We start from the raw sequence: 22,049 nt of genomic DNA, 5'->3' as shown, positions 1-22,049 counted from the left end.
ATTTTAAAATAAAAACATTTTAGTTCTATAGTTTTTATTTCTATTATGAATTAACGTTGGTTTTTTTCTTAATCAAATTAAATTCTATAATAAAATTCGACGCGATACAATGATTTACAATGAGTAAAATTTAAAATGGTTTCAATTTTTTTTCAATTAATACATAAATATTTTAATTTACAAATATGAATGATAAAAGTAACAATTGAATGGAGAGGAAATACGAGAACTCGTATCAAAAGTAAAAATATTAGAATTAATGAAATCATTAAAAACGAAAAATCTCATTGACGTGTATCGTAAATGATCTTTTTCTCAATATGAGAAAAAATTATACTGTCTCATTTTTACATTTGCATTCAAGCTAAACAGTAAATTACTAGATTATTCAATTGGTCTTCCATTTTCGATAATCTCTTTAACAATTATAGAATTTTTCTAATTTGAGAATAGACTTGAAATCATATCTTGAGCTAGTAAAATTTGACATATAGTCACAAAAAACTAGCTGTTGCATCTATATTTCGAACAATTACGAGATAAGACAGCCTTCTCTTTATCAAATGATTTAGCTACCAGATTACTAAGTAAGTAAAATAAAATTTTTCATACTGTGACGTTTATCGTAAGAAATATGAATGAACAAGGAGTGGAGATGTCAACTCTTCTCACTAGTTCAAATTTTTGGTCATATTTAATACTGTTACAGTTGAAATAAAATCTTTGTAAAAAAAGATGGCTGTTTTACCGAAAATTTGATGTGTATCACAGAGTATACATATAACTTGCTTTTTAAATAATTTTATCATTTATGCTCTCAAATGGATGCACATTTAACCTTGTCAGAAAGTCTTTAGTTCTTTACTTTACTCATAGTGAAAACACACAGAAAGATAACTCTTGATTACTTTGTCAATATCGACAAATCAATGTACATCAATGTACATTTAAGTTTTATACAGCAGAAGCTCTTCATTATGTGCAATTATCAAAACTATATACATGAAAGTACCATTCTGGGCAAGTGTGTCTCTAATTAACTATGATTCAAAATGTTTTGTCACTTTCTTGAACTGGAATTATAAACAGAAAATTTTCTAGTCAATAACAAATTTACACAATAAAATAGATCCTGGAATGATAAAACTAAATTCATCATTTCAGGATGTTGGAATTTTTGATAGTCTTCAGTATTTTTGACTTCTGAAAGCAGTTGCATTTTTTCATACTTTATACTCTATATTAATCCTTATTTTTAGTAATTGTATCGTCATGATTTCTTCAATCTCTCCACAATCCATTCTAATCCTTGATACAACCTAGAAAAAAAAAAGAAATGCTAGTTTTGACTACTTATTGTCATATTTTTTAAAACGTACCCTTCTCCTGATAGCGCACAACAACTCTGTATGTGCCAAGGGTGCTTTTTAATAGATGTCAAATCTAGCTGTCTTGAAATTTCAGAAGCAGTCATGCTTCCTTTTAGGTCTTGTTTGTTGGCATATACTAAAACAGCTGCCTTACTAAGTTCATCCCTTTCAAGCATTGAGTAAAGTTCTTCTCTGATAATTCCTAATCGTTCTCTGTCTTGGCTATCGATGACAACAATAATGAACTCTGTATTAGTGTAATAAGTTGACCAAGCTGCTCGTAAACTTTGTTGACCACCCAGGTCCCACATTATGAAATGAATGTTTTTCCACACAACCTCTTCAACATTAGAACCTATAGTAGGCGATGTATGAACAACTTCATTCATCAAAAACTGATAAAGAATAGTGGTTTTGCCAGCATTATCGAGGCCAACCATTACAATTTTGTGTTCTGCAAAGAAAAAACAATACATAAATTACTGGCTTGTCATTACTCAAACAGATTGTTTAGTTTTAACTGTTTTCATAAGCGAATGAGTAGCAAGAGTTAATTTTTGAAATAATTTTTTTTTATTAAAAAACAAGACCTTTGCGAAAAGACTCACCTTCATTTCCAAAGAAACTCCATAGTTTCGCAAACAGGAGCCCCATATTGAAGTTGTGCTAATTTTAATAATAAAAATAAGTTTGGAATTCTTTCAACGGGCAGCAGAAGTCGAGGCGTTTCGAAAGAGCAGGAAAAAATGCGAAGTTTCTGCGAGGTAGGAGTAGCGATTAATTGATTATGAGAGACACTGTAGAGTCAATATAGCTGCTCCTTATATCACGTTATCACGTAGAATGCTTCGTTATGTCACGCATGTTTCAATTCGGCAGTGTATGAGTTTTCATGTCTTCATACTTATGCGTTCCGTAAAATCCAAAAGCAGAAGCTAAGCGAGCCCGTAACGATGAAGCTACACATATACACACACGTCCGTATAAAGGATATCCGAATAACGAAAGAAAGGAAAACTTTCTCTTCGCGAGTATTGAGACTTCTTGAAATGTGTGTTTGTATATCGTCTCGCGAATGGAATTTTTGAACGCAGCAGCAGCTACTCACGGGGTGTAGAGCACACACACACACACACTGTCTCACAGTTTTAGCAATTATCTATTAATCGCTGAGAAAATCGCCAGCGACATATTGTATGTAGTGCTACACGTAACTTTTGTTTTTTTCCTTTATATTAAACTCGAGCGCTTTTCGCGTGTAACACAACCTTCGCTGCCAGATCGCTACTAATGCAGTTTTATGTGCTTTCCTTTCCTCGTTTACGCACAACCACTAAGACACAAGCACGAGGCTGTGTACATGTGTACCTCTCTTTTTCTCTCTCATATTTCGTTGTATGTGTATGCGAGCTATAAAACACCTAAGTCAGTTTTATATAGGCACATATACACGCATGAAAGAACGATTTCGCAGTAACTTTTCGCAATGTGGGACTCGAGGAGATACTGGAATAGTGCGTAAGAGCATTCGCCTGTATGTGTTTGCTTGTGTATGCGCGCATGTCTTGGCAGCTCATTCGTGTTAAACTTTAATATATATATATATAGACGACCATTATGGTGGCGTACAGACAACAGTACCCTGGGTTTAAGATGCATTTAAATGGAATAGACGTAAGCGACATCTGAACTTTTAAACAACTCATTGCCCCATTTAAACGCATGTTAATCCCCGGGTGGACGTCACCATATTGGTTGTCTATACATATCAAAGTTTGACGCCCAATACATCGACATGCGGCGACATAAGCGGGAGATTGCTTATGTACTGTAGATGTGTGGGAAAGCAGCACTCGCAAAATTAGCACAGGCACATTTTGCGTAGAGAACTGCTGTACCTGCCGCGTCGCTTCGTGACTCCGCGACAGGAATCTACCTTATTGCATTCGAGATGGCATCGATGATTATTCTCATTTGTATGAAACATTCAAGAGCACCAGAAAATTTATTAAATCGAAAAGATTTCGAAAGTTCGATTCCGTTTTTTAAATTTTACCGCATTACATCATATTTCACTTTCTCTCATACGTATTTACGGGATAAAACGGAATGAAGACTAAAATAACGTTAAATTTTCTAAAAACGATATTCCCGCAATGCCTATGAAATCGTATCATTAGATTCTATTCAAGTTATAATAATAATACGAGTCTCATACGTACGTAGATATACAATCGTGGCAAGACACCACCACCGTCGTCGCTGATCTTCCTGTTATTGGCTGATACCAGCCTCAGCTGACACGAACTCGAACGCGTCCCGCTTCGACTTTCATGAAGCATACTGTGTTTCATTTACGATTTGACCAGTATACTTGCAGGAGCCAAGGCTGTAGCAGTACACGTCGATTCACACGTTGCCTACAATACGTGCATCTTGACACTTGTTGATCGGTGACTCCGACTAAACGACTGCATTCGCACGGTTCATTTTTCTCCTTGAGCCTTATTTTACATTAACAATACAACTATGGCGCAACCGTAAGTGAATTTTTTTCCGTTAAGTACTTGGAACCTCGAGTTTTGATCGTTTTCTTAACGATTCTCGTTTATATTCGAGAACAACCAATCTTTTGAATGTGTCAAGTCACGGCTAAGTCAATTAAAATGTTTTGCGCCGACGTACATCCGCCTCGTAGGCAAAATCTTGCATTCTATTTTGTAACGAAGCATTTAATTGAGCGACTTTTTCTCGTAACCTTTCAGAGTTGCAGATATAGCCCTTATTGGTTTGGCAGTAATGGGCCAAAATCTCATCTTAAACATGAACGATCATGGTTTTGTTGTGTGCGCCTATAATCGTACTACTGACAAGGTCAAAGCTTTTCTGGAAAATGAAGCCAAGGGTACCAATGTTGTTGGTGCATATAGTCTTGAAGAAATGGTCAATAAACTTAAAAGTCCTAAGAGAGTTATGATGCTTGTAAAAGGTAAAAAATCAAACGTTTTTTTGTTTTTGAAGAAAAAAAAACTTGAATATAACTATTATTATGATGTTTTAGCTGGCTCAGCTGTTGACGCTTTTATTGATAAGTTGGTGCCTTTATTATCTCAGGGAGACATCATTATTGATGGTGGTAACTCTGAATACAAGGATACTGAAAGAAGAACCAAAGATTTAGAATCCAAAGGAATTTTGTTTGTTGGTAGTGGAGTAAGTGGTGGAGAAGAAGGTGCCAGATATGGCCCTTCGCTTATGCCAGGTGGTAATCCAAAAGCTTGGCCACATATCAAACCTATTTTCCAGGTACTAATATTGCTTACGAATAAGACAAAAATATTTAATACCATTTATTGTTAATTTAAATGGTTTAAATTAATTTTTTTGCAGGCAATCTGTGCAAAAGCTGATGGAGAGCCATGCTGTGATTGGGTTGGAGACAATGGTGCTGGACACTTTGTCAAAATGGTGCATAATGGCATTGAATATGGTGATATGCAGTTGATTGGTGAAGCATATCACATAATGCGTAATGGATTAAATCTCAACAATGAGCAGATGAGCAACATTTTTGCTCAATGGAACAAAGAAGAGCTTGATTCATTCCTTATTGAAATAACTAGCAACATTCTTAAATACAAAGATCAAGAAGGATATTTGTTGGAGAGAATAAGGGATACAGCTGGTCAAAAAGGAACTGGAAAATGGACAGCTATATCTGCATTAGATTATGGTGTTCCAGTTACTCTAATTGGTGAATCAGTATTTGCAAGATGTTTATCTGCTTTAAAAGATGAGCGGGTGGAAGCAAGTAAATTATTAAAAGGACCCAGTACTAAATTCAATGGAGATGTCAAATCAATGACTGAAGCATTGAAAAAGGCCTTGTATCTTTCCAAAATTATTTCTTACGCTCAAGGCTTTATGCTTATGAAAGAAGCGGCCAAAGTTCATAATTGGAATTTGAATTATGGTGGCATTGCTTTAATGTGGAGAGGAGGCTGCATTATTAGAAGGTACATACAACATGTGTTTACTAACGATTTTTTTAAATTAAATTACGCAATAAATTTACTAAACTAGCACCTTTGATTGTAAAAAGTCTTATCTTCTATATAACTCATGTTTTGTGACGTATATGACGTAAACATGAATTATTGATAAGAACTTTGAAACATTCAGCAAAATTTTCTTCCGGTTCGGGATGTTAACGCAGTCGCACGCAAGTAAATTCGTGGCTTTTTCTGATGAAATAAAACATGAATTCGTTTTTTTTTTGCAGTGCATTTTTAGGTAACATCAAGCAGGCGTTCGACAAAAATCCAAACTTGAGCAATCTCATGATAGATGATTTCTTTGCAAAAGCTTTGAACTCTTGCGAGCAGAGCACGCGCTTAATCATTGGATTAGCTATAAATTTAGGACTTCCAACGCCCGCTCTATCAACTGCCTTGGCTTTCTACGATGGTTACAGAACTGCCAAACTGCCAGCAAATCTATTGCAAGCTCAGCGTGATTACTTTGGAGCTCACACGTACGAATTGCTCGGCCAAGAGAATACATTTGTCCATACCAATTGGACCGGACATGGTGGCAATGTATCCGCTTCGACTTATGATGCTTAAGGGAATAGTGAAATTGTATAATGTTTCAATTCTTTGTAAGAGTAGATTCAGTTTTTTCAACGGGAGCTTTTTCAAATTGTATTATGATCGTTCTTAAAAATCGTCTTTGTAAAAAGTCGGTAATGTAGAAAATTGTACAGAATCATTGAATTCATGTATAAAAGATGCGGGACCTTGATAAAGCGATGAAGAACATAATTCTAATTATAAGTGAGAAGCTTAAGTACTTGATTTTTGATAACGGAGAAATTTTAATTTATATAAAACTTTATAATTGGTCAAAATAAATTGGTTAAATTTTTTGAAGAGCCTGCATGAACAAATTTGACCAAAGTCAAGTGTAATGATAATGTAGATATATCTTTGTTGTCATTGTTGTTTTCTGAAAGGGCTTATTGTAATATTCGAGGTCGTTTTTGTACAAACTAGTGAGCATTTATGTTACAATCATCTACGCTGGGACGTTGATATTCACATAGTAGTAAGTGTTAAAAACTATAACTGAATTAAAGGGTTGCAATTTACTGTTTATACATTTAAGTGTGTTCATATCGAACTATTGTAAATGAAATTAATTATTATATGTGATTATGTTATTGCTGGCTTTTGACAAATAAATCTATTAAATTTTGGATTTTCATAAAATATTTTCATATATTTTTATATTTATTATTGAAAATTGAACTTATAACACCCATGAAATTGCAGAATTTAACATATCTAAGTTATATTTTTGAATTGAATTGCTGACTGTTTTTATGAAAACATTACAGGAACCTTATGACTCGCAAGGGTTGGGTGACATAAAATTATTATCATCAACAATTCATATGAATGGGTATTAATTTATTTACTGCGAATCGAGTTGAGAATAAATTCGTCAATATGGTTTGCCGAAAGTTAAAATTGTTCAACTCATCAGCTAAGTAAAGTTTTCCTGTTTTTAAATCCATTTTTATGAATAAATACAAGCAAAAGTCGTGTCAAAACTTTCATGCACACACTTTGAAGCAAATAATAATTGTTTAAAAAACGTGTAATGCTAACACGTGTCAGCTTGTTATATATATTAAAAAATATAAACTTGTCTGAGACGGAAATAATAAGTTACAATTGCAATTATAACATGCTATGATAAGTACTAATCTGAAACATGAACGATCTTTGGTACACGATAAAAAAGAAAAGACGACAAAGCTTTGGTAATACGAAGAATAATGAATTTCTCTTTCATTCCTGATGTACATCGAGAAATCTATCGCAGGCAGTCGACAGTGAAATTGACGCTGTTTTCACAAAGGCCGACAGAGATTTGTCGTCCGTTCTCGGCAGCTCATTAAATTCGTAATACGGCTCGGCTGAGTGCGCGAAGTGATCTCAACGATGGTTTTCAATAATAATTTTACATCCCGTTACTGCTTGCTTAAATTGACTAATGTCACTCATCAAGGCTATTATTAGAGGAAAAGAATCGGTCGCGCGACCTATGTATGCAGCTCAAGTATTTTCGACGTTACGTGTGCTTATGCGAGCGTTGACTTGCCCGATATCGGGAAGTGCTTACCGTAAATAGATGTAAAAATATTTGCGCGACATTCTCATGCGTGCTTCGTATTTTTTTGAAGGGGAATCCGATGGAGGTGTTGGTCGTAAGTCGTAAGTCGAGTAAATTTAGTCGAGTCTCGAGATGGAAAAAGTCGCACCCTTAAGGATCCTCGGATCGGTTGCACTACACGTTGGCATTCCATCGGTCGGTCGGTCGCGCTCGCGGTAATGTACAAAAATATGAGGCGCAAGTCGAAAAAAACGAGTTACATAATGAAAAAAGAGCAAGACGGTGGCTGTGCGTGGAATGTAAATAGCTTATACGCGTATATTAAGTTTCTCTCGTCCCGCGTGTCTCTTTTTCTCTTTCTCATCTGCACAGGTTTCTTAGCGCGGCCCAACGGTATTATGCGCTTAATTATACGCGTGCGCACATGGCTGCAGCACGCCTATACGTGTGCGTGTGCTTTTTCTCTGCAGCGGCTCTCGAAACTCGCCGTGTCGCGGCTCCGTCTCCGCGTTCGCGCAAATAATAAGCAAAGAGCGCGACGTCGCAAGGAGCAATGCACTACGACGCAGCTCCGAAGGAGCTTCGATTTCACGGATCGCCAAGCAGCATCTTTTTTCGTAGCTGTAAAAAGAGCGATTTATTGACGATATCCCATTGCTCGAATGCAACACCTGCGCCGCGTAAGATCGGCCAAATGTATTTGTCAAGTAGAGATTATATACTTTTTCGAAAAGAGGCGAACGGTTTTTGGATGCGCCGGAAACGATCGAGTATATATAGTTATGCGAAATATGCCGAGTCGATGGACAATTCGACGAGTCTTGAATACGTTCGGGAAAGAGAAACGGAGAGGACAGATTTCGAGCGAGCAATTGTACCGTTCAATCGACTATGAATGGGAGTTGGAATTAGAGCCGATTGGAGCAGAGTCTCTATGTGGATTGTCGACGATCGTCGATGGCTGACCACACGCCCACTGCCAGATATTTTCTATCGATGGAATCTAGGCATATACGTACATTTCTCTCTTTCTCTTTCTCTCTCTCTCTCTCTCCTTCTCGATCCAATCGGTACACACGCGTGCATAAATACGTGAGCGGCTATATAGAAGAGATGCCGTCGCGCGGCCCGATCATGCCCGTCCTCGGAAGAGACGAACGAAAGAGGGATAGAGCCGAGAGAAGGCGAGTTAACGGTCAACGCGCATATGCCAAAGAATTCCAGCTTGGCTCTCTTTAAGCTACTGCCGGACAGACTTTCGATATATATTTTCTTCTTTTCTCGACGAGTCCCACAGTGTATACGCGTGTACGCGTATCTCGACTTTTTCCATCTTCTATACGATCCCCCAAAGAGAGAGAGAGAGAATTACTGATCGCAAACAGCTGCACAACGTACCAATTAGCATCGAAAGGATGCCCTCTCGGCGGCCACGTTTACGAGCCAATCGCCAAATTGTTGGGACACTGCAGAGCGCAAAAAACGATCGACCGAATAACACACGTGTACTCGTGCGGATGCGTGGCTGCTGTATTGGCGCCCGATCGATGGGGAAAGGCGGGCATCAATAAAAAAAACAAAAAGGAGAAAGAAACGAAAAAGAATCGACGGCGTGTATGGGCGTTCTCGTGTCTGGGGCCTTGGACGTGACTCATTCTGGCTGCGTATCGCATCTCTCGATTACAAAGACCGGTACGAGCGGGATCGACGACTCGGTCATCGGCAACGATCGCTCCTCGTAGCATCCGTAGGAGCATATTTGGCTCCGAATATCGCCGTTCGCCAATAGGTCAAAAGTATGCGCGTATTTTCAAATCTTGTATCGAGCAGAGACTGAATGACATTTCGCTTTCGTTGGCGAGTGAAGCGTGATCACAGATCGACGGCCGCTCGTACATTCGCTCGGAGAAATTTTTCTGCGATCGCGCGTGACGCCTTGTCCGGAAATGGCCAGTCGATTAGATGCAAAAAAGTGAAATTGCTCCGGCAACCGCGTTGCTTTGCGTAATTTAATAACCCTTTAGCGCTCGCTGTTAGCTTAAACGCGCAACAAATCTCTACCGTTTCTGTGACTATGGAAATTAGTCGCGGGCATAATAAAATGGATAATTATGCAAATTTAAACGAGCGGAAACGGTGGCGAAGGAGAGAATGGAGGTACGATATCAAACGATTGGCTGCACGTTATGAGAGCTTTGTCAAAAGTCCCGAGCCTTGACTCGTGCCACATTCGCGTTTGGAATTTCGCAGCACATGTATACTTGAACAAGTGCGGACATTCCTGCGGTGGCGCGAATATTTATAGGCTTTTTGGCGTTCGATGGCAAGCATTATTTTTTTGACGATCCAGCATCCTTCGAGTCATGCCCTCGCGTCGTGCGTGTTACTGCTGCGCGGCAATTTAGCACCTGAACTTTCCGAGAATCGTAAGCATTTGCGCGAGGCGACGCTCGTTCGAAGCAACAATAGCCGCGATGTACGTCGTTGTTTTTACTTCCGCGCTCGACACAAGTTTTTTTGTCTCTTTGTCGCCGAGTCACACAAACACCGTAATCCGCGTCAAAATCTTCACCGATATATTATATGTTTACAGGAAGAAATTCTACTCGTGTAGCCTGGCTCGGAAGTACATACTAAGATGCGTATGTTTATGCGTATATTTACGGCATATATTTTCGCTCCGTGTATGTTTAATTTGCGTACTTAACGAGGCGCGCGATACAGCTCACATCCGAGCGGTCGTGTTTTGCAGACAATATTTTCTAATTTTACGCCGCAGCCGCCGACGCTTCCCTTGCCCGATGCATCCGTAGCCTACGCACGGTTTTCGCGCGAGCTTTTCTTAATTTTCCCGCTGCTAAGAGTTAGTTGCGTTACGGCATCCATGGGCGAGTGCGCGGGCTTAATCAAGTCGTCTCTCTTTCTCTTGCCAGCCATGTAATATACACGTAAACATCGAAAGTATCCCGAGTAAACGCTCTAATTCGGAAGGCAGCGCTGCAGCGTTAAAAGAAAGAGAAGAAGCAGCAAAAAATACTGGGAGCTTTGAACGTACAATAAGCGCGACCCGACTATGCATTAGATCGGTATACATTTGAATAATTGAATAACGAACGGACGGAACAAATAGTCGGCGTTACGTAAGATTGGCGCGCAAAACTTTTATATGCACAACGAGAGCGACTCTCGGACGCGATACATGGATCACGCACAGTACATCGTCGTTTGTATCGGCCCCCGAGTAATCGTACCCACACTCATATATACAAAGCACGTGTATAATGTGTGTCGAGCGGCATTATGTGTATTACGTAAAAGCTCTGGATGCAATGCGATTATATAGCGCGCGTTTACGATGAAACGTACTCAAATAAAGGAGAAAAAAATAACAACAACTGCATGCACATAACTGGTAGCTTACTGCGAGTAAATAAGTCAACGCGAGGATTTTATCGGCGCATCGAAAAATAATCAGTGGTCCTTTTGAAGGATAGATTCGCGCTGGTCGACGCAAGGAAAATCACGGGATGCCTCGGCTGCTTATACTCTTACTTACGCGAGCGTTGCGTTCCTTTTTTTGTCTTATTTCTTTTGGCCAACAGTTGGGAAGTGCACGCAATGAGTAAAGCCGAGAGTCAACGAACCTTGGCATTGGAGCTAGGCTCATGCACACGCCGCCTTCTGCATCACATACGAACGAATAGCCGCCGCGCAGATTCTTACGTCGATACAAACATACTCGTGTATTCTGCAGCGTGTAGATATAAATATATATTAAGCACGCGAAGATGCACTCGTGTATAACGTGTGCAGCAGGCGCGTGTATGTACGTATACGCGCCTAAAGGTCAAATGAAGTTGCTCGCTCGCGCACGAGTATACGAGAATTCGAGCTAGCAACAAGAAGAAAATGTACCTATATAGCAGCGAATCGAGAATTGCCAGCACCGCAGGCGCGAAAGCCGAGTCGCGCACAAGCCGCACTCCGCGTATATATGACTACGATGTGTGTGCGTGTGTGTACATCGTATAGTCGACTCTCACTCGCGCACCAGTGTTAGTGACTCCGACTTGTGTGCGTGTGTACTTGTACATACGACGCACAAAGCCAGTAGTATAGTCGCGCGACGACGCCGGGCGGCACATCTCTCCACCTGTATATATGTATACTCTTTGCGCATACCTACACCTATGTAGCAAAAGTCTCGCGAGTCGCGAGTCAAGCCCGCGCGCCGACCAAACGGCACATCCTCGTCTCTGTCTCTGTCTCATGCTGCGCGCGCGAGAGTCAGCAGCGACGGCGATCGTACCGTATACTTTTGCGTTGCTCCGAACTGCGTGTCGCCAATCGTCCGTCCACAAAGTTCCTGACTCTGTCGCGTATTATATTCACTCGATATTCGTGCTTCTCTCTCTTTCTCTGTCTGTCTCTCTGTGTGTGCGTGTGTGTATGTGTGTACTGTGTATGTGTCGCACAGGTGAATATCGTATACAGAGACTGGCCGTGGCACACGTTCATGACTTTTACTCATTCAGTTTTCGCGTGTCTGGCTCATTGAACGCAACGGCGTTCGACGCGCGCCAACGCTTGACAATCACTTGGAATTAACAACTTTCTCGTAATAACGGAGTTGTGCATTCGTCGAGTGCTGGATCGAGCGGGCGAAGCGACAAAAGTGAGCGATAAAAAGTGCCCGACTTATCCACTCGATCTTTGGCACGCCTCTTTGGATAAAAGTCAATAGACGTGCTTTTTCATAATTGTGCTGTCGCATTTGCGTCGAATCGGCGAGCCGTGCACGAGCTGCACACGAGCTGGCTGCATAGGCACCTCGATCGGGCCGGAGCAACTGCACTCGACTGATGCCTCCTGCCTGCTGCATCGTATACGCGCGTAGTACACGGACTGCGGAGCACGACGCGGACCATACGCATATGTTCAGTAGATTATACGTGTGTGTGCTAAATACATCGGTGAGTGAGTGCGCGATGTTGTAGCTTTTTGCTACTGCTGCTGCTTCTTCTTTCTGCTGCTCTCTGCGCACACCGGTTCATTGCACGCCTGTGCGCTTGCTGCTGCTGCCGCTACTGCTGCTGCTACTGCAGTCTCGACCACGCACCTCGCAGCGTCGGTGCAGGTATTATACATATATACACACGCACGCACCACACCACTCCACACAACGTATACAGAGCGCCGTACACAATAAGGACTCCGAAAACGTCAACGACGCTACAACCATACACACGGGCCGTCGCTACTCTGCAACCGACTGGCTTTTAAACGTCCCACGCTCGCCTTTTACAAGCCTTAATAATTATAAATATCGACGGCGCATTTTATCAAAGCTTGCAAATGGCTGACCATCACCGCGATTATTACTCCAACAACATGGGTGGATGCGGCGGCGGCGGTGGCGGTGGAGGAGCCGATTTGCGATCCAAAAACGATGACCCGCCGAATTCCCGGCTCTTCGTCATCTGCCACAAAAGCCTCGAGGAGGATGAACTGAGGCGAGCCTTCGAAAAGTTCGGCAAAATCGAGGACATCTGGGTGGTAAAGGATCGCAACACTGGCGAAAATAAAGGTCAGTTGCTTTTTTCTTCCTTCTTTTCTAATTATTCAATTGCTCCATTTTGCCTGACTCTATTTTTTGCATTAAAATGCTTAATCCTCATTCTCGTTATAAAACTAATTTTTTTTTTCTTTGTAAAATGTTTAGGGGTAACCTATATCAAGTTTTCAAAGACGTCCGAAGCAGCAATCGCGCTCGAAGAAATGAACGGGAAGATGCTGGGCAACGTGGGCAGGCCTATCAAAGTCATGATCGCCTCCAAGTGAGTCAAAACCAGTTTTACCATCTATATCTTCACATACTTTTACGTATACACTTATAGAGATACATACATGTATATCTATATACATCGCAGCAACAGCATCATCAAGCTTATGTATGTAAGAAAATAAGTATATACGCACACACGTTCAAGTCTTTTTGGATTTTAATACGTTACATGTTCCAATACGTGCGTATATGCGTTATATGATCGAAACTACGTAGACAACCTTCATATTGATCGCTTCAGTCCCTCTCTCTCTCTTTCTCTCTCACTCGTTCACTGTTTTCTCCCTGCTTTGACGCTCCCCCGGCGTGCTGGAGTAAGAGAGAGAGAGAGAGAAACACATGCTGTTACCATTAGAGCACCCGATAAGCCTTATCCTGCTTTGGCGCCAGCTATTGCGTGCAATGTGATGCTCTTGCTACTTTATCTTAATCCTATGGGTATGCACGCACCCTTTTCATGATTCCAAACTAACATCGATAGAACCAAGCGCGTTTTTTTAAATATCATTTAATTACCTGAAACTGGATTATGTTAAAAAAAAATTTAAGCGGGTTGCTTTCATGCATCTGATTGTCATAAAGCCCTGAGAGTCTTTCACTAAAACGGTTTTTTTTCCTTCATTACAGTCGAGATCAAGGTTCCGTCCGAGAGACAAACGAAGAAGAACGTTGGGTTCGTCTCTTTTGCGTACTACCAAAGTCAATGACTGAAAATGAATTGCAACAGGAATTTCAGAAATTTGGAGCTATTGAATATGTCACAGTTGTCAAAGACAGAGCTACCAATGAATCCAAAGGCTTTGGTTACGTAAAATTCAAAAAGGTTTCCAGTGCAGCTAAAGCATTCGAAGAGTGTGACAAGAAATACAAAGCTGTGTTCGCAGAGCCAAAAAGACCAAAAAATGAATCAGAACCAAAATACACTAATGGTAACTCTATGAATTATGATAATTCTAATTCAAATTATGGCAACAATTACAACAAACACAGCATTGGCATGGAGATAGGAGCAAATCATCCCAACCCTGAGGGATACACAAAACTTCAAGTAATTGTACACCCAGCTGTAAATCAAGACCAATTGTGGAGACTATTTGACATTGCCCCTGGTTTAGACTATTGTCATTATAAAACCGAAAATAGATATAGAGTAGCTAGAGGTCAAGCTACTGTAGTGTATTCCAATCCAGCTGCGGCTGCATATGCTAGAGAGAAATTGCATGGATTAGAATATCCTCTTGGGCACAGATTAATTGTCAAACCAGACCTGTCGGGAGGTGTAAAGTTGAAACACGCTTTACCTAATAATAATATTCCTAGCCAAGGTGGAGTTACAGCTCCAGATTTGGCTCGCATAGCAGAGACAATTGCACAGGCTACATCGTTAATACAAGCTGCTGGATTCACAGCACCCAGTAAGTTATAATTACTTTTCATTAAGCTAATATAATAATATTTTTAGTTGTATATAATATTTAAGCTCTAGATCACACAATATGTAAACTACCTCAACCTCAACCAATGGCTAACATTGATGCAGAAGTAGCTAAACGATGTTTCATTGTCTGTGGACCTCCAGTGCCTCCAATTTATGCAATGAAAGATGCCTTCTGCAGATTTGGAAATTTGATAGATGTATACATGCTTCCTGGTAAAAATTGTGGCTATGCTAAATATGCGTCTGTTGACAGTGCCAACAAAGCTATTGAGGTAATAATTATTTTTCATGTCAAAAAAAATTATTGTTTTACTTTCACACAGATTAAAATTAAATTTTACTTCACGTTTGCTTGTAGACTTTACATGGACAAGAAATTTGTGGTTCTCGTTTGAAGGTCCTTGAAGCTGAAGAAAGAAATGTCAATGATGATAGACGCAAACGACTCAGAACAATGGATGATGGAGATGAGCAGTAATTGCCTTATTAAAACGTGAGTAACTTTTTATTGATTTTTAATAGAAAAGTAAACCATTGGAAATCAACATGAGCTTCAATAGACAAAAGTTACATCTTATTTACTTTTCCACTATATCACTTTGAAATCATCAAAGAAAATATAACAATGTCTCTTTGTCTTCACAGACACCGACTCGTTACAAAAAATGCAGGACGCACGTCACGAATTGAGACAAAATTTTTAAGACTACACACTTGACCACGTCGAGCCTGCAACTGAAAAGGAACTGCTAATCCTACCACAACTATTACTACTAAACTGCTACTATCACCATGACCATCCTTACTTAACACTCGTTTACGTTCGCCACATTAATTATTCATATATTTTCTATCATCACCAATAATACTGATATTTACTACACTCAAAATATTGCCGGATATCACGGTCATAACTATTAAATAATAGTGCCTGTGTGAACATATACTTTTCGGGCGCGAAAGGTTAGTAACGTAATAAAGAGGTAACAAAAAATTGCAGAAAAAAAGAAATTTTATGTATACAAGAATGAAAAAAAAAACAGATAGTAATATTTTAATTAATTGGACGCAGGAGATTATCGAAAGTATTTTGATAATTTTTATAAAATACAAAACGTATGTACATATAGCTATAAATATATTTGTATTTTACTGTGTGAATTTTTATTAAAAAGCAAGATTATAGATTTGCATATATTCATATATCAATAACCAATCGTATAGATAAATTTATATACACTAATTGCACTTAATATGTGTTGAATAATATAGTCAGATTATATATTTAGTTTTATTCAAGTTTTTATTAAAAATAAATGCCACAAGTACTTTATTATTTTCATACAGAAGTCGAGTATTTTGCATATATAGATATTTTTATTTAATATACTTGACTCATTGGTCTAGTATATATATAATTTATTATTGTACTTTAAAATATTGGTAAATTCGCGCGTATATCGAGAATATTTTAACTAAGACGTAGTAACGATCGTTGATCTGCGATATGTAACATTTCACGTCAACTCTCTAAAGTGCTTTACTCAAAGAGTCGATACTTAACTGACCTAAAAATCATGGTAATAATATTTTTTATGAATAATATTTTCTGAGACATTAACTTTTTTTCCAATAATGAGCCTAAGATAATTAACGTGAAGTGCTGCATTTATAAATGATGAAATGCATTTTTATCGTCCAAAAGATATATTTTTCACACTTTATAAATATCATGTTTTTATTTCAATGCAACTAAAATAAGTTGAAAGTCCAGTGAAAAAACGAGAGATATTATAGTTATCTTTTAGGTTTTATGTAATAAATATGGTGATTGTATATTTACGCGTCGGATTCGATACAATAAAAATTGTGCCCGTGCAGAATAATGTGCAAGCGAGTAAGATATAAATTCTTCAAATTGAATTAAGAGAAAACCACTTGGTTTCCTAGTATCATTTAAAGATTGAATAAAAAACTATGGTGAAGTAAAAAAGCAAAGCACATAACATACAATATAAAAAGAGATAGCGCATTATTTTCTTAACAAGCTCATTGTCCAAGCTTACATGACATCTAAAGCATAAAATTAACTGTTAAATAAATGTGTGTGTTCGTATATTCGTTATATATATATATATTCTTAAAACCTTTGAACTCGGTTGAAATGAACAAACACGTTAGTACCATTATATATTAATTGTCTTATTGCAAAGCTGAATGGTAAACAAATAACAATTAAGAAACAGAAAATAAGGATAACAAAAGGTACAAACAAACAAAAAATATGTAAAGCGCGAGCGCTATACTAAATGATATACTTTTTCATACATAAATAATTTATATCTTTTAAACGAAAAAAATAGAGAAACAATTTTATCCGTACGTCTATAAAATAAAATAAACATGAGATGTCCTATATGTATAATTATAGATAAAAGCCCTGGTGAAAGGGAATTTTAGCTTATGAAAATGACTGTAACTGTGACTTGGCTGTCATGGTTTTGATGATATTTGAAGTTAACTACAGATACAGAAATTAAATACAAACTGTATAAAAAAGCAAAAATACCAAAACGACTTGTTTTTCTTTTTCTCATTTTTTGTATTGTATTCCAGATTTTTATGATCATAAAAATATACTGACGAGACCTTTATGTCATGATCCATGCAACTAATCCACTAATCCATCAAGCTTTCGTTGACCACTTTTTTCTTTTATTTTCAGGATGAAAGGAATCGGCAATCTTGAAGAGGGGTACCCGATACACAACTGTGATACTATAGACTGATAAAAGTAACGTTTTTGCGCGTGCAAAACTGGTTTTTCCAGTTTTTAGCTAAACTTTAGAATTGCCAATAAACATATTTTTATATGCACACTGACTTATTGTTAGTTCCAGTATAAGATTATATATTTTACGATCTATTTAATAATGATAGTTAGTATAGTTTCTTACGAATGTGGAATATTTGTTGAAAAGTTAAAATTAACCCAATTCGGAAGAGGTTTAATTATTTTGTAATTTATTAAAAATATGTACAAAAATATACAATGCTATATAAATACAAACATGCGAGATTCTTAACGAAGTACATGGCTATATACAACATATGAACAATTGCAAATACTATACATAATACAGCAGGATCGCGGAGCTTGGACACGTCAGACTTTGGTCATAGAAGGTGGACGAACGTAGACTTGAGATCTCTTCGGGTTGATGATGATCTGAATTTCCTCGAGCGACTTTCCTTTGGTCTCGGGCGTAATGACATAAATGCAGATGGTCCCGGCAGCGCAGCAGGCCGCGAAGATCCAAAAGGTCGGATAAACTCCGAGCAGCAAGACGACGTGCTGGTAACCGAAACTGACGAGGAATCCGAAGAGCGAGCCAACGACGATGGCCATGGCCACGGCTGTGCCCTTCAAATTGGCCGGAAAGATCTCGCCGAGCAGGACGTAGGGTATGGTGCCGATGCCGAAGGACACGAAGATCTCGTAGCCTATGATGCCGGTGGCCGGCAGCCAGACCAGATGGGAGGCGTCGCGTCCGAGCTCCTCCTTAACGAAGAAGAAGTAGCCGACGAGAGCCAGGCAGAAGGCCGCAGCCAAGCCCGAGACGAGGATGAGCGGTCGGCGTCCCAGGCGATCGACCAGCAGGGCAGCCAGTAGACCGGCAGCCAGCTGAGCCAGTCCCAGGACTATGGCCCAGTGCTCGGGTCCCAGGGAGCCTCCCTCGCTCGAGTCGTAGCTGTAGCCGAAGATCTCCTGGGTGTAGCTGACGATCGCCTGGTGGCCGGACATGTGCTGAGTGAACTTGAGCGCCAGCACGATCCAGACGGCTCGGCGATTCTCGCACAGCAGCCGAACGAGACCCCCTTGGTGTTCGGAGTCGCGATTCTCGAGCGCGTCCCGCTGCATCGAGTCGAGCTCTCGACGAAGGGGCTCGTCGAGGGACTTGCGCCGGCGAAGCCTCAGCACGCAGGCCGTGGCCCGCTCGGTCTGGCCTCGGCTCAGATAAAAGTACGGCGACTCGGGCATGAAGACGAAGCTCGCCACGAAGAGCAGCGGCGGCCCGAGCTCCACGAGGTTCAGCTGCTGGTAGGGCAGAAAAGCTCCGGCGGTCGTGGCGAACAGGCCGCCCAGATTGACGCTGAGCTTGAGCAGAGTGCCGAAGGCGCCGCGCACCCGACGGTCCGCGATCTCGCCCATGTAGATGGTCGCCACGTTGAATATGCCGCCGTGCCCGACCCCGGCCACGAAGCGGGCCAGCAGCAGAAGCTCGACCGATCGGGCCGGTATGACGATGCTCCAGCCGACGATCTGGGGCCCGGCGAACATCAGCAGCGAGCCTTTCCGGCCGAGGCGCTCCAGCAGCAGAGGACTCAGCAGCGAGCCCAGTATGCCGCCCAGCGTGTAGAGCGAGGCGATCCAGGACGACTGCACCTTGCTAACGCCGTACTCGCGCTCGAGGTAGGGCAGCGCCGGCGAGGTCCATCCCACGTGACCGCCGCACGCGATCAGAGCTACGCTCGCTGCGAGCAGGACAGACAACAAAAAGGATCGAGCCATTAGAATTCAATTTGGTTTTTTCCTCGACAGGCTACGAGATCGTTCGATCGATCGATCGACCAAGCACCAAATACATCGTATTCGATAATTACCCAGCTGTGTCGATGGCGATTATTAAAAATGAAAAGTGACGCGCTATTAAAGTATCGTACGCCGAGTCGAAAAGTCGCTCTTATCGTCGAGTACCGTCAAAAAATCTCCGCGCGTCCGTCAGTTTATGCGCGCCGCCGAGACTAGTAATTATTTACATAACCACGGATAATTCGTACAGCGATTATATACGCACGCCGACGATATGTGCACAGAGCAACATTTACGTATATGAGCCGGCCAGAGTCGCGTTCGTCGCTCAAAAGTTTTTTTTTTTTTTTCAGTAATTTGTAAATTCATTCAGCAAGTTACATATAATTGGGGCTATTTCGAGCTACGTTTCGTTGAGACTGCGTAAGGAGCGAGAAGCGGTCAATTGAGACATTGCATCACAATTGAATCATCTCTCGAAGTTTGCGTATTTGCACGTAAGTTATCAATCCCCCGGGAGAAAATCACCCGCGACTTATTGGCAATTCTCGGTGTTATATGTGACATAATAATACGAGCGTGAACAATAGGAGTCGTAAACTTTCAGCATTTTTTGCTAACAATTAAAATTCTTTCGGAAATACAAAGAAGAAAAGTTTCCGAAACACGTGTGTGTGTGTGCGTATGTGTGTATGTACCTATACGAGCAGTCGAGCATAATTAGCGGCGTGATTGACATACCTGCAGCGTGCTATGCTGTAATAAAAATGTTTGTAAGCGCAACCGGTCAGTATCGCAAACGCTCGCGAGCATTTGTACTACGAGTCAAGATCAAATAGCAAAGCGCCAATTATGTAATGTGACAATACTTTTTTCGACCCGTACTTTTGTGCTAGGTGTTAAGAATAGTTGAAAAAAACGACAAAGCAGATGAGATAATTTTATAGATAAATTTTCAATTTTCCTCCGATTATGAAATTTACACATCGTTATGACACCCGTTATGATTTTGAGCGATATAAAAAAAATTATGCTTACAATTAGTCCAGTTATTTATCTAATGCATTCCTCTGTATAAAAGTATGACCGATAATTATTGAAAGATCGGTTATAAGATGCTGTTTACGTTGAAAATGGAATAACGCGAATATCTATTAACAACGACTGAAAAACAATCGATCGAATGAAAATCAAGAAATTGGAAAATAAACAATTAAACATGCGTAAAAACCACGTATAAGCATTTGAAGATATTAATCGCGTTTTCTCGGGGTTTCTCCCACTCCCATGCCCAGAAATTAAAATAACGGAAAAAGCTATTTGATTATTTTGCATCTAGGTAATAACGTCGTAATGAGAATGGTAATTTGGACAATCAAAAATTCACGTAAGAACATCACCGACTTTTAACGTGCATCGAGTTGTTTCAATTTCGAACGTTCATGTGCACCGATTTAATTTGCCTGTCTTCGCTTTATCGCATCTGTGATTGCAGGTCTTAATATTGGTTGGAAAAATTTCTAGTTTCAATTCGGTTGTACATTGGTTTCTTAACTAGCTTACTGTATTCGAATGCACAAGATTTTAATTTTAATGCCGAAAGTGACAAAAAATCGTATGAAAGATATGATTCTTACCGATCTATTTAGAGACCGATTAATGCTCGTTTACCTATTTGGTAAAGTTTTTTGTCAGCAGGATAATTGTTGCTTATTTATTGCTTCATGCAGCATTTGCATTCCTTGCAGAAAGTCATAAAAGCCCTTAAAAAATTGCGAAACCCCTACAAGAGTCCTACAGTATTCCGACAGGAGCTACAGAAAATTTTTTCAAGGGTAGAGATAATAGAGTAAACCGATCTTGATTATCTTAAATTTTAATTTTAAAAACAAACCCGCTGGCAGCCTGATTTGAATAGCTTATGCAAGTTTGAATGAAAATTGCATTGACTCGTTCTTTATCCTAATATCAAGTACTGAAGAAATCAATCAACAGCTTCCTAAAGTATATTATTATTCGTGCAGGCGCGATTAAAAGTCACGTTTATGAATAAACAATTCGATATTGCAAGCGATAATGATCCCATTGACTCACGTTTCACCTGAGACTGATAATGTTTAGCAAGTCTCGTGCAGAATTGTTTCACGCGCATATTTCACTAGTTTTGGAACAATTATGATTGAAAAAGAAGGTCATTTAACGTACCACTGATGGCAGCCAAAGCCTGGAGCCATAAATCTCGCTTCCTGAAAGGCCGACCCTCTTGACACTTGGTTTTATCGATGCCCAGAGCCTCTAATTCTTTGACAATAGAAGTCTTTCCCTCGAAATGTTCAGCATACAAAGAACTTATGGTAACCGGAGCTTTGGACTTTTCATCACTATTGCCAAGTCCACGCGCGTTCGGTACCATTTTTGGCTTTTCCACTTCTTCTCGACGAAGACAAGAAAACAGTCCAAATAATTTCATCCTGACTGCTATTTTTATGAGCGTGGCAACGAAAACTATTTTTTACTGTATTATGCTAAATAGGCTCGATCGGAAGCGAGTCGGCTTCGATTGCAAACCTTTAGCTTTCGTTTGATGTACGCGCTAAATGTACGTATCAAGAGGTAACGCAA

General features: G+C 39.9%; 4 protein-coding genes across 5 annotated transcripts; 2 read left to right on the top strand and 2 right to left on the bottom strand.

Annotated features, from left to right (window-relative positions):
• Window positions 1–32: 32 nt before the first annotated feature.
• Window positions 33–3,318, bottom strand: LOC106658008 (ADP-ribosylation factor-like protein 5B). The gene is made up of 3 exons (XM_014379777.2): window positions 1,979–3,318; window positions 1,380–1,824; window positions 33–1,319 (listed from the first exon to the last, which is right to left on the bottom strand). Exons 1-3 carry the CDS (start codon window positions 2,022–2,024, stop codon window positions 1,271–1,273), a joined length of 540 nt encoding a protein of 179 aa, XP_014235263.1. The 5' UTR covers window positions 2,025–3,318; the 3' UTR covers window positions 33–1,270.
• A 335-nt stretch (window positions 3,319–3,653) lies between these two features.
• Window positions 3,654–6,642, top strand: LOC106657942 (6-phosphogluconate dehydrogenase, decarboxylating). The gene is made up of 5 exons (XM_014379656.2): window positions 3,654–3,910; window positions 4,136–4,359; window positions 4,432–4,676; window positions 4,761–5,386; window positions 5,653–6,642. The coding sequence occupies exons 1-5, from the start codon at window positions 3,900–3,902 to the stop codon at window positions 5,993–5,995; spliced, it is 1,449 nt and encodes a 482-aa protein (XP_014235142.1). The 5' UTR covers window positions 3,654–3,899; the 3' UTR covers window positions 5,996–6,642.
• A 5,091-nt stretch (window positions 6,643–11,733) lies between these two features.
• Window positions 11,734–16,191, top strand: LOC106658010 (RNA-binding protein 45). Of its 2 annotated transcripts, none has more exons than XM_014379780.2 (6): window positions 11,734–13,137; window positions 13,273–13,387; window positions 14,023–14,810; window positions 14,882–15,105; window positions 15,192–15,326; window positions 15,479–16,191. In XM_014379780.2, the coding sequence occupies exons 1-5, from the start codon at window positions 12,906–12,908 to the stop codon at window positions 15,309–15,311; spliced, it is 1,479 nt and encodes a 492-aa protein (XP_014235266.1). In that variant the 5' UTR covers window positions 11,734–12,905; the 3' UTR covers window positions 15,312–15,326; window positions 15,479–16,191. The 2 variants fall into 2 exon arrangements, with proteins under 2 accessions (XP_014235266.1, XP_014235265.1); XM_014379779.2 differs by having other exon boundaries at window positions 11,741–13,137; window positions 14,876–15,105.
• Window positions 16,190–22,049, bottom strand: LOC106658009 (facilitated trehalose transporter Tret1-like). Its single transcript, XM_014379778.2, has 2 exons — window positions 21,633–22,049; window positions 16,190–19,369 (listed from the first exon to the last, which is right to left on the bottom strand). The coding sequence occupies exons 1-2, from the start codon at window positions 21,895–21,897 to the stop codon at window positions 18,000–18,002; spliced, it is 1,635 nt and encodes a 544-aa protein (XP_014235264.1). The 5' UTR covers window positions 21,898–22,049; the 3' UTR covers window positions 16,190–17,999.

This window comes from Trichogramma pretiosum, unplaced genomic scaffold (assembly GCF_000599845.2).
Source record: "Trichogramma pretiosum strain Unisexual culture from Peru unplaced genomic scaffold, Tpre_2.0 scaffold6, whole genome shotgun sequence".
Classification (NCBI taxonomy): Eukaryota; Metazoa; Arthropoda; class Insecta; order Hymenoptera; family Trichogrammatidae; genus Trichogramma; species Trichogramma pretiosum.
The sequence above is the reverse complement of the archived record's forward strand: the minus strand, read 5'-3'. Positions and strand labels throughout refer to the sequence as shown.

Coding starts and splice junctions, on each gene's coding strand:
- LOC106658008 (XM_014379777.2), bottom strand. CDS start 2,024: ATGGGGCTCCTGTTTGCGAAACTATGGAGTTTCTTTGGAAATGAAG. Junction 1,825..1,978: donor GAGTTTCTTTGGAAATGAAG/GTGAGTCTTTTC, acceptor TTTTCTTTGCAG/AACACAAAATTGTAATGGTT. Junction 1,320..1,379: donor TGTGCGCTATCAGGAGAAGG/GTACGTTTTAAA, acceptor TTTTTTTTCTAG/GTTGTATCAAGGATTAGAAT.
- LOC106657942 (XM_014379656.2), top strand. Junction 4,360..4,431: donor AGTTATGATGCTTGTAAAAG/GTAAAAAATCAA, acceptor ATGATGTTTTAG/CTGGCTCAGCTGTTGACGCT. Junction 4,677..4,760: donor ATATCAAACCTATTTTCCAG/GTACTAATATTG, acceptor ATTTTTTTGCAG/GCAATCTGTGCAAAAGCTGA.
- LOC106658010 (XM_014379779.2), top strand. CDS start 12,906: ATGGCTGACCATCACCGCGATTATTACTCCAACAACATGGGTGGATGC. Junction 13,138..13,272: donor CAACACTGGCGAAAATAAAG/GTCAGTTGCTTT, acceptor TAAAATGTTTAG/GGGTAACCTATATCAAGTTT. Junction 15,106..15,191: donor GTGCCAACAAAGCTATTGAG/GTAATAATTATT, acceptor GTTTGCTTGTAG/ACTTTACATGGACAAGAAAT.
- LOC106658009 (XM_014379778.2), bottom strand. CDS start 21,897: ATGAAATTATTTGGACTGTTTTCTTGTCTTCGTCGAGAAGAAGTGGAA. Junction 19,370..21,632: donor GGCTTTGGCTGCCATCAGTG/GTACGTTAAATG, acceptor TCCTGCTCGCAG/CGAGCGTAGCTCTGATCGCG.